This window comes from Entelurus aequoreus, linkage group LG13, assembly GCF_033978785.1.
Source record: "Entelurus aequoreus isolate RoL-2023_Sb linkage group LG13, RoL_Eaeq_v1.1, whole genome shotgun sequence".
Classification (NCBI taxonomy): domain Eukaryota; kingdom Metazoa; phylum Chordata; class Actinopteri; order Syngnathiformes; family Syngnathidae; genus Entelurus; species Entelurus aequoreus.
In genome coordinates, this window is record NC_084743.1 from 13,176,517 (window position 1) to 13,188,933 (window position 12,417).

General features: G+C 38.2%; 2 protein-coding genes across 2 annotated transcripts in view; one reads left to right on the plus strand and one right to left on the minus strand.

Annotated features, from left to right (window-relative positions):
* LOC133663190 (general transcription factor IIF subunit 2-like) overlaps positions 1 to 12,417 on the minus strand; it is a 60,649-nt gene that overhangs the window by 30,791 nt on the left and 17,441 nt on the right. The gene's annotated exons all lie outside the window — the stretch shown is intronic.
* Positions 3,003 to 5,169, plus strand: kctd4 (potassium channel tetramerization domain containing 4). The gene has a single exon (XM_062067474.1). The coding sequence runs from the start codon at positions 3,202 to 3,204 to the stop codon at positions 3,976 to 3,978; it is 777 nt and encodes a 258-aa protein (XP_061923458.1). The 5' UTR covers positions 3,003 to 3,201; the 3' UTR covers positions 3,979 to 5,169.

Sequence of the window (12,417 nt, forward strand, 5' to 3'; positions counted from 1 at the left end):
GTTAGCTGCAGCCTTATTAAGAGCATTCACTCTTTGCAACGGTTTCAGAAAAGTGTCTGTCAAAATGATCGCAAAACCAAATACCACAACACCAGTGTGGGAATATTTCAGTTTGGAACCTTTGGAACCAGATGAGACTATGAACACTGAGTAGCTAGTTTGCCAAATTTGCCAACAAAAAAATCAAACACGAAAAAACTTGGATGCCCACTTGAAGAGCAATCACTTGAGTCAGTATTTCCAACTGGTGAAAGACATGCAGATAAATATGCAGAGTCTTTGTCCCGACAGTGCACACTCACTGAGGCGTTTGGTGAACAAGGTCAGTGCAAACGAAACAGCTCAAAATCCTGATTCTAAATCAATTCATAATTTTCAAATGTTATTAAAAAAAAAAGAAGTTTTTTATAAGAATCAATTTTAAAAATATATGTTTTAGGCCGTCTCCATGGAACCAGAAATAGCTTTTCTAACCTGTAACCTGTTTTGAAAAAGTTTCATTATAATTATTATACCAATTGATACATTGCAAGAATCAGTTTTAATCAAGAATCGTGTTAAATCAAATAGTTACCCCAACAAACGGAATAGGATCGAATCGTTAGGTGCCCAAAGATTCACACTCCTAATTGATATAGTCCTAAAAGATAGTCTTCTTGTGTTCTGTTCTTGTTTTGGTAACAAAACAGGTGCAATGTTATTCCCATACATTTCTATTTTATAACCACAGGGTGGTCTGATAAGGTTTACAGTATTTTTGAATGGCTGGAGGATCAGGTGTTATAATGGTATCTTTTCCCTATACAGATTTATAATGAGTTCTTTGTGACTGGACCACAAACAATCAATAAAGAAGCAACGCCTCAAACAAAAGGTTACAGTGAAATAAGAATGGAAACAGCTAATGTACTTACAGTATATACAGGTATTTATGGTGCCTTTGTCACTGAGGACCAATCCAGTTAACCTGCTTAATACCTGCCAAACAATGTGAGCCTTGATAAAACATTGTGGTGAAAACATATTTCAGTTACACTAAAGGCATCTTTTGACACAGACTAAGTGTGCAGGCTAACTGCTGGAGCATGGTTTTGTCCTTCTAAACCAGGGGTCTCAAACTCAATTTACTTTGTGGCCTCTGGAGGTAGAGTGATGGTGAGGCTGGGCCGCATAAAGTATTCACTTCAGAATCTCATTTTACGCAGCAGCTTCAGTGTAGCGACCTTGAGCTGTGGTTGGCCTTTAGTAAATGTAATCTTGAATGTAAAAATTGCATATTTTGATATGGTTGAGTTTCCAGGAGATGGTCAGAGACACCACCGCTTGCTTAAAGGAAGTTGGTCTTTGTGTTGCTCCATGTTTGTTGTGCTGCCATTTTTGTTTACACTGTTATTGTATTTAGTGTCTAGTGGAATTTAATATTGCCATAACAGAGGTGAAACTCAAAAAATGTGAATATTGTGCAAAAGTTAATGCTTGTCAGTAGGGCTGGGAATCTTTGGGTGTCCCACGATTCGATTCAAAATCGATTCTTGGGGTCACGATTCGATTCAGAATCAATTTTTTTTTTCAATTCAACACGATTCTCGATTCAAAAACGATTTTTTTTTTTAAAATGAAAACAATACACAACAATACCATAATAATGCAATACAATTTCAAAACAAAACCCGACCCAGCAACATTCAGAATAGCAATAAACAGAGCAATCGAGAGCAATTGAGGACACACAAACATGACACGGAACAATCTATAAGTAGTGAGACAAAAATGAATATTAACAACAGTATCAATATTAGTAACAATTTCAACATAGCAGTGATTAAAAATCCCTCATTGATATTATCATTACAAACAATAAAAAAAAAAAAATTAAAAAAAAAGAACAATAGTGTCACAGTGGCTTACACTTGCATCGCATCTCATAAACTAAATGTCTAATGATAATGTCAATGAGGGATTTTTAATCACTGCTATGTTGAAATTGTAACTAATATTGATACTGTTGTTGATAATATTCATTTTTGTTTCACTACTTTTGGTTTGCTCTGTGTCGTGTTTGTGTCTCCTCTCAACTGCTCTGTTTATTGCAGTTCTGAGTGTTGCTGGGTCGGGTTTGGTTTTGGAATTGGATTGCATTGTTATGGTATTGCTGTGTATTGTTTTGTTGGATTGATTAATTAAAATAAATAAATAAAATAAACAAAAAAAAATAAAATCGATTTTTTAAAAATGAGAATCGATTCTGAATCGCACAACGTGAGAATCGCGATTCGAATTCGAATCGATTTTTTCCCACACCCCTACTTGTCAGTGTAATTCACAGGGTTCAGTCACTGCTTTTTCTGTTCCGCACAGGACTCGAACCTCGGTCGCCTCGGTTACCGAGCTATCAACCCGATAGCCAGCGCTGCTCGAGGTTTTCAGGAAGTGAGGTTTACCAACGTACACATGGCCCAGCCACACTGGCTAACCAACTTCAAATGAGACAAGCGGTAGAAAATTGATTGATGTGAAACTAATAAGTGATATTAACTCATTACATGCAAAGTCAGATATGTTTATCTGTTATAATTGTGATGATCATGGCTTAGTTTTTGAAAAACCCACATTTACTGAGATTTACAATTCAAGGTTTTTCATAAGCCGTCAGCCATAACCATCGAAATTATATCAAAAGAAGGCTTGAAATATCTTGTGTAGCAAGTCATAAATTAGTTTCACCTTGTATATCTAATTGCTAGACTAAAAAAACCTTTGCACGATATTCTAATTATTTGAGTTTCACCTGTATACTAATTAATAGCAGGCCTGGATGCCGGAAAATGTGAGACCCCTGCTTTAAACCGTTAAAAAGAAAAAAACTAAGCTTGTGGATTTCTTACCTCTCCATTTGCTCTCATTGTCCGTTTTTCCCCCACTAAATGTAATGCTGTCTGCCCACCCACTCATGGCGAGAGAGAGAGAGCAAAAGAGAGCGAGGAGAGGCGCCAGTACAGAGAGCCACTGTTATTCAGTGGCGCTTCACTGCCAGACAGCACTCAGCCATCTACCACTACACTCACACATACTTGCGCTCACTACACAAGACCCAAAAACGCATCACCGCTTCAGAGATTCCTCCTTAGAGATCCGAAAAAGAAGAAGAAAATAAGCCAGCTCTGAGGAGGTTGGGTCGAGGCGGGAGAGGGCAACTGAAGAATGGAATGGAACCTCAGAAGAATGGAAAGTGAACTGAGACACATCAACCCGGACCTGCTCCAGCCCAGCAAGAGCTTCAAGAAGCCCTCGTCAGGCACTATCACCCTAAACGTAGGGGGCTTCCTGTATACCGCTCACCGGACCACTCTTTCCAAGCACCAGGGTTCCTTCCTGGAAGAGTTGGCCAATGGTAAGAAACCTGTCCAGCACATGGATTCAATGGGAAACCCATTTATCGATAGAGATGGTCCAGTTTTTCGACATGTGCTCAACTACCTCCGAACTGGAGAGCTTCAACTACCGGACGATTTCCGGGAGGCAGGGCTCCTTCGAAAAGAGGCAGATTTTTACCGCCTGGTTGAACTTGTAGAAGCCGTGGCCGAGTGGGAAAGTCAGAGGGCGGCCCAGCGGGAGCCTGCATTTTTGGAGATGACAGACAGCCATGAGAGGTCCCAAGGGCTCAAGGTGTACTGCAGTGATGCCACATTCCTCGACAAGGTAAAAGGTCGGCTGGTGCAGATCTCCAAAAGCCGCTTGGATGGCTTTCCGGAAGAATTTGAGGTGTCGTCCAACGTGATCCAGTTCAGACATTTCATCAAGTCGGAGCCCGGCTCACGGCTGGTGCTGAAGGAGGACAGCACATTCCTGTGCACACTTGACTGCCTGAAACTAGAGACGGTGATGCTCGCCCTGAGATCCGGCTTCAAGCTGGTCACCAGCCTCGACAGCAGCAAAGGCTCCGTTGTGGCGGCTGAAGCCCTGCATTTTGTCAAGTAGGCTGGATGAGAGACGGGAGAAAAAGAGGTGCGAGGGCAAAAGGAAAAAAGAAGCAGTGCCTGATTTCATATCCACCATTCCAACATTTGATATTGCCTCGAGGGCCTCGTAGTGTGTGCCGAGCTGTGATTTGTCAGTGGAAAAAGAAAAGAACAGGCCAAATGTGCTTTCTTGTGGTGTTTATGTAATTATTGCACAATGCTGGCTCACAATCAAAGCATTTAATTAGTCTGGGGGGGATTCTAGTTCCATTAGCTACAGTGTACCTATTTTGATAAACATTTTGCACTGCCAGTACTGTTGCATTTCATTGATCCAGGCCAGTTTGACTTCTCAAAATTTGGCTGAACTATTAGGTGCTGAAAGATTCACACCTTTAACAATTTGAACCGATTCATATTCCTGCTGTGGCGATTCAATTCAGAATCGATTCAACACAATTCTCGATTCAAATCCATCCATCCATTTTCTACCGCTTGTCCCTCTCTGGGTCGCGGGAGCCTATCCCAGCTGCATCAATTCTCAAAATGTATTATTTGGTATAATAATTGTAATGAAACTTTTTCAAAACAGGTTAGAAAAACTCCTGGTTGCATGGAGATGGCCTAAAATATTTTAAGTTTTGTAATTTTTTTTAATCGATTTTTGAAAATTATAAATCAGTTTAGGATCTGGATGAATCATGATTCAGATTTGAATCAATTTATTTGTGCACCCCTACTGACTATATTTACAGAGGGTTAGATTAGACCCTGAATGTGCAATACTGTCCACAATGAAGACCGCACAGGGACCCATTCAAAATAAAGGACTGGTGAAAAGACATGGACAGCCTCATCAGTGGTTTTATCACCACAATTTCTGCTTCTGCTGTTTTAATGACTGTACTTCAAACCAGCCATGATGTGCACCGTTGTGCCATTCAGCTTTTACTACAATGTGTGTGTACTTGGTTTAATAGCTCATGCATTATCTTCAAGTAGGAGGACAACCTAATCAGAACCGGCATTTGTTTCACTGCATCGGAGTTTAGTGCAAACAACTGTGACTGTTTAAGGGCTTTGAATCGAGCATGATACATATGTGCACTGAATATATTGTGTGTTGGTGCGGTGTGCCTCCGTGAAGTCAGTGCATCAACAGTGACTGCAACTTTTCAATGTGAATATTGTATGAATAAAAGGAAACTGAAACCAAGTGCAGGTCTTTTTTCCTCAATGTATATGTAGTGCATGTTGTAATTGTTAACACTTTTCACAGTTCATTGGATTCATTCTCTACTGCTTACCCCGTCCGGGGTGACAGGTGAGCTGGAACCCATCCCAGTAACACTTGGGCCACCCAAGACTGTTTTTTAGTCAATCACCGAGCACATATAGACGACCATTCACAAACCCTTTCAAATCATGCAATTTAGTTTCCAATTGAATAGACTAAGACTTCCTTTTTATTGTCATTCAAATTTGAACTTTACATTACAGATAAGAATGAAATTTCGTTGCATTAGCTCATGGTAGTGCAGGATAAAAAAGCAATAATGTGCAGATATAAAATAGATTACTGTACAGATAAATATCGCACTTTTGCATATGCATCCACGTTTATGGATGTATGTTTTATTGTCTTTATATTCCAGCCAGTTAATCCATTTTTGGGGGGGAATTGAGGGGATTATTATGATGCGTTCAAGAGTCTGAATATTATAATTGTATATTTTTTACAAACATTAAAGCATAACTTTAATTAAGGAAATATGGATCAAGACTGGAAAAGCATCACATACAGTACAGGCCAAACGTTTGGACACACACCTCATTTCAATGTGTTTTCTTTATTTTCATGACTATTTACATTGTAGATTGTCACTGAAAGCATCAAAACTATGACACCTGTGAAGTGAAAACCATTTCAGGTGACTACCTCTTGAAGTTCGAGAGAATGCCAAAAAGCTATTTTGAAGAAACTAGAATATAAAACATGTTTTCAGTTATTTCACCTGTTTTTGTGAAGTACATAACTCCACATGTGTTCATTCATAGTTTTGATGCCTTCAGTGACAAATAAAGAAAACGCATTGAATGAGGTGTGTCCAAACTTTTGGCCTGTACTGTATTTATCAAATGTGTTGACTGAAAGCTTAACACGAAAAAATGTAATGTAACGCCAATGTAACTATGCTCAAATAACTGCCAAGTCATTTGGGTGTGCATCTAATCAATTACGTCTATAGCCTTACAAAACTCCCCTTCACAATTTTAGACTATGTTTACACTGCGGGCCAAAGTGGCCCAAAATTGGATTTTTTTGAGATCGGATTTTCTTCCAGCTGACTCGTAAAATGTAAACGCGCACAGCCCCGATGTGGCCCCAATGTGTCCTCGACGTCACTTGCATGCGCACTCCGATAATGTGAAAACAAAGGAAGTTGACCGGGAGGAAGTCGCTACTACTACAAAATAAAATAAAAGTTCCAACACTTTAAAATGAGTAATTTTTACGTGAAAGTAAATTAAAGTAAAATAATGCATGAATGGATGTATACATCCATCCATCCATTTTCAACCGCTTGTCCATTTTGGGGTCGCTGGAGCCTATCTCAGCTGCATTTGGGCAAAAGGCGGGATACACCCTGGACAAGTTGTAATATATTTGGGACGGTTGTAATCTTTTTATGGCTGTTAGGTAGAGGAGTCCCGGACATCAGCGTGGATCTACAGGAGCTTTATTTTTCAACTCTCATGTGAGCAAATGCACCACAGCTTCAATTCCAATCTTTCAACAATCGCTATTTCAAAATCAAAATATATTTTCATATAATACATATAGCCTATTTGCTCACTATTGACAAGCGATGCACCAAAAATGTGGTCGTCTTCAATAGACTTTGGTCACTGAAACCGTATGTTAGAGGAAATATCGACTTCCGCTGGCCACTGCGTCCTTCCGGCACACACGAACGACGTAGCTCGCCCAAAGCTGACGAAAAAGTCACATACAGGTCTCATTCAGGTCGCATTGCGTTTAGACTGAAGTCACAATTAAAAAGATCAGATTCCAATCGGATTCAGGACTACCTCCTGATGTGGCCTGAATCCGATGCCAAAATATCAGATTTTAAGCACTTTGGAGCATTTAGGCTGGCAAAAAAAATCTCATCTGTGTCTCTTGAGGGCAAAATAATCAGATCTGATGTGAAGTGTAAACGGGGCCTTAGATGTCATTTCGTCAAAAATGGCAGGACAATTGTAATTAACTACGTCTACACTGCAGGCCAAAATCAAAATAAGATTTTTTTCCAGCTGACTGTTTGGGTTACAAGTAAAATGTTATCTTTATCAGACTCCAGTATAAACACGCTCTGGCCCCAACGTGGCCCAGACCTCACTTGCATGCGCAGTTCTATAAATAGAGAAAACAAAGGAAGTTGACCAGGTTCCGTAAATAAACAAGGAAATCCCAATAAAAGTTGGCAGTTTTTTGTTTTTTTTCACGTGAAAACTAATTTTAGTAATATAATGTATGAATGGAAATATATACTGTAACATATTTGGGAGGGTTCTAATCTTTTTTTGGCTGTTAAGCGTGGTTCTTCGTTAGCATTGTTTTACAACTCACTTTTGTAAAAAACGTAAGCAAATACGCCACAGCGTACACGTCATTTCCCGGTCCTTCGACAATCGCTATTTCTTAGGAATCCGAGTGTATATAATATGTTTATATATTTCATATGGCATATTATTTGCGCATTGTTGACTAGTGAAATTTCAGCCCACGAAAAAATACTTCCATCACTGAAACCGTATGTCGTGATGATGTATCCACTTCCGTTGGCGGGCCGTGTCTTTTCCAGCGCACACGAATGACAGCTCGACCAAACATGACGTAAAACTCACTAATAGATCAGAGACCAAACGGATTCGGACTACCTCCTGATGTGGCGCAAATGTGATGTGGAAATATCAGATTTGAAGCACTAAGGGCAAAAAAAAAATAAAAAAATTCAGATTTGGTGTCCAGTGTAAACAGAGCCATAGTCATCAAATACCGTACATGTAACTCAGGTTTTTAACAATTAAACTGGCAATCATGTGTTCTCTCTGTTAATTACCAAGTGAGTGAAACCATGCTTAAGGACACACTTATGACCTGTTTTGAAACATAGAAATACAGTAATAAGTCATATTGACTTGTCTCTACCACAGTGCAACTCAGTCTGCTAAAGTCCTTTGGGAGAACATGCTGAAAGTAGGCCAATCATCCTCTTCCCTCAAGGAGAAACACTTTTTATCCGACCATTCCACTATAATGTGGGCCATTTTCATCTTAGTAGTACAATTATCCTAAGTAGTACAATGCAATTCAAAAATCTGGGAAATTACACTGTTTCCTATCATCTATTGAGCAAATCAGGCAATTATAATGGATCATTTGTTACTTTCAAAATCCATCCTGACCCCTTGTTATTACACTTAGCAGCTGTGTGTCAGTAAACCGTTTACTCCATAACACAGCAAAATGATGATTGCCTTGTAAGGCAATGGCATCACATCATGACAATGGCATCACATGACAGTGGAAAAGCAAAATGGCTGTCTATGAGAACATTTGTTTTGCTACTCTCCCACAATTAATTTTTTAGTGTTTTTAATGGCCAATTAATGCTAAAGAACAACAAAATCTTTATCTCAGTTATCAGATTCAAAAAGTGACTAGTCCAAAATGTTTATAACCAACTTAGTAATCTTACAGTCTGAAAGAGATGGTAATACATACAGGCCATGACAGAGGTGTCATTTAACCAGTTAAATCCATGTTTCATCCCAAAAGTTATGAACATATTTTATGAAGGTTGAAAAGTTACTTAATGCTGTTTTAAACGATCAACAATAATGAAACTATTTCATTAACGACTGCAAAGAAAGGTAAATATCAGAGTGCAATGATTCGTTTTAACAGTGATTCGGTTTGATTCACAATTTGTGGTTGCCAGTACGATTCAAGGACGATATTAGTTGATTTAGAACATTACCATCCAACATGATTCAGTGAGTTGTAATCAATTCAGTAACTTTTGAGCAAAAGAAAATTCTTAGGACAAGTGTGTAATAAATAGTGGATAATGGACACTGCAGGGGACGTTTCCTATATTCCTGTAATTTCCTGTAAGGGAATTATGTGCAATTAAATTATGGATACAAACAAGCAAGTAAACAATTAATGGCCAAGGCATTCACATCTAATTTGAATAAACACTTTAGGTTGAATTAACAAGAGGAAACATTTTCTACTCTTATTTTCAGTATTCAAGAAATGCTAAATTCAAGCACAGTAACCAGCATTTTTGTTGTTTTTCAACATAAAAGTAACAATATTAATATTAAAAATAAAGTGCAACCAACACCTCTTCAGGTTGAAATAAAAGTAGATGGTTACCTGCTAGTTTTGCTGATGTCTTTCAACATAGAAATAATACCAACATAAAATTTTATAAAAATATAAGTTTACACTAATCTTATGGTTTGACCTGCCAAGCCTTCAACACATTTTGTTTAGATCATATTGTAATTTATATTTCCATCCATTCATTTTCTACAGCTTGTCCCTTTTAGGGTCACGGGTGGTGCTGGAGCCTATCTCAGCTGCATTCGGGCGGAAGGCGGAGTACACCCTGGACAAGTCGCCACCTCATCGCAGCGCCAACACAGATAGACAGACAACATTCACACACTAGGGCCAATTTAATGTTGCCAATCAACCTATCCCCAGGTGCATGTCTTTGGGGGTGGGAGGAAGCCGGAGTACTCGGAGGGAACCCACACAGTCACGGGGAGAACATGCAAACTCCACACAGATAGATCCCGAGCGCAGGATCGAACCCAGCACCTTCGTTTTGTGAGGCAGACGCACTAACCCCTCTTCCACAATTGATATTTCACTTTAAAAAAAAAAAAATGCAGAAGTGATATTTTCATAAGAACAAGAATGTTAAAAAACGCAGATTTCCACGTGTTCATGGAAATTTCACACGCCTGCACTGGAGATGTGTCCCAAGTAAATATTTGCCATTGTTGGGACTAATCCCATTTTTTTATATATACACCAAGTATTGGCAAATTTTATGGCTGTGTTTTTTTTATTTGGAACACTGTACAGCAGGGGTCACCAACGCGGTGCCCGCGGGCACCAGGTAGCCCGTAAGGACCAGATGAGTAGCCCGCTGGCCTGTTCTAAAAATAGCTCAAATAGCAGCACTTACCAGTGAGCTGCCTCTATTTTTTTAAATTGTATTTATTTACTAGCAAGCTGGTCTCGCTTTGCTCGACATTTTTAATTCTAAGAGAGACAAAACTCAAATAGAATTTGAAAATCCAAGAAAATATTTTAAAGACTTGGTCTTCACTTGTTTAAATAAATTCATTAATTTTTTTACTTTGCTTCTTATAACTTTCAGAAAGACAATTTTAGAGAAAAAATACAACCTTAAAAATGATTTTAGGATTTTTAAACACATATACCTTTTTACCTTTTAAATTCCTTCCTCTTCTTTCCTGACAATTTAAATCAATGTTTTTTTTTATTGTAAAGAATAATAAATACATTTTAATTTAATTCTTCATTTTAGCTTGTTTTTTTGACGAAGAATATGTGTGAAATATTTCTTCAAACTTATGATTAAAATTCAAAACAATTATTCTGGCAAATCTAGAAAATCTGTAGAATCATATTTAAATCTTATTTCAAAGTCTTTTGAATTTCTTTTAAAATTTTGGTTCTGGAAAATCTAGAAGAAATAATGATTTGTCTTTGTTAGAAATATAGCTTGGTCCATCCATCCATCCATTTTCTACCGCTTATTCCCTTTGGGGTCGCGGGGGCGCTGGAGCCTATCTCAGCTACAATCGGGCGGAAGGCGGGGTACACCCTGGACAAGTCGCCACCTCATCGCTTGGTCCAATTTGTTATATATTCTAACAAAGTGTAGATTGGATTTTAACCTATTTAAAACATGTCATTAAAATTCTAAAATTAATCTTAATAAAAAAAAATTACTAATGATGTTCCATAAATTATTTTTTAAATTTTTTCAAAAAGATTCGAATTAGCTAGTTTTTTATCTTCTTTTTTTTGGTTGAATTTTGAATTTTAAAGAGTCAAAACTGAAGATAAACTATGTTTCAAAATGTAATAGTCATTTTTTTCGTGTTTTCTCCTCTTTTAAACCGTTCAATTAAGTGTAAATATCATTAATTATTAATAATAACAGAGTTAAAGGTAAATTGAGCAAATTGGCTATTTCTGGCAATTTATTTAAGTGTGTATCAAACTGGTAGCCCTTCGCATTAATCAGTACCCAAGAAGTAGCTCTTGGTTTCAAAAAGGTTGGTGACCCCTGCTGTACAGTATGTTGACATACAGCAGACGCCCATTATTAAGACTTACACATAATGTTTGCTTGTGCACTTATGCAGCTTTTGTAAAGCCACTCTTAAAGCAGAGCAACATCCACATTAGCAATTTATATACCGTACCTGTAGCTTACTATATTATAAAAAAGGACGACCGAAATGATTGCTCATGACAGTTTTTTCTGCAGATAAGCAAGTGCATGATTCAAATGTGAAAAGTAAATAAAACCATATGCGCAACAAGAGACTTGATAGCCGTGCCAGCCAAAAACACTCATCCACAGTAAGTGAACACTCCTACTTGTGCAGGTGATGCCCTGAAGCCCACCATGACTCATAGATCTACCTCTAACATGTTCAATTACTCACTGTCAGCGCAAGTAAGAACCATTCACACAAACATTAAACACCACAACCACTGGTTCAAGTGTAGCATTGTCAATTCAATCAAACGCTTTACTGTTCTGTCAGAAGCATGCCGTTGTAATGGCAGTTCACATATTTTGAAAGTAATTGACTGCAGAACTGACTGCAAGGTCAGATGATTCATGTCTCATCCAAATGCAGCTTTCAAAAATTGAGTGAAAAGAAAAATGAGACAAAACAAGAAGTATGAAAAGATCAAGCCAAGCTGGGCAATTTTCAGTTCTTACACCTCCATCATCGTTCTCACTCCAACACACCCGTCTTTGTAATCAGGCCTCAGTCTCGTGCCAGAAAGTAGCTAGCAAATAACTCGCATTCCTGAGATTCATATCTTCAGGTCCGGAAAGAAAAGTCAGAACAAAAGGGGAGAAGGAACAAGGTCAGCAGAAAGTGGGTAAGCCAAATATATTTCACTTTCAGGTGAGAACCACAAAACAAATCATCTTGCAGTCTCACCACTAAAAGGGAACTGCACCTTTTATAGAATTGTGCCTATCATTCGCAATCCTTATGTAAGGCAAGAACACACTTTTTTTTTTAATGCATTTTAATTCCTAAAATATGGCAAGTACGAGGTGGCTAACAATGCAGCTACTGGGAGTGCTCT

Excerpts from the sequence above, each read along its gene's own strand:
- kctd4 (XM_062067474.1), top strand. The coding sequence starts at position 3,202 with ATGGAATGGAACCTCAGAAGAATGGAAAGTGAACTGAGACACATCAAC.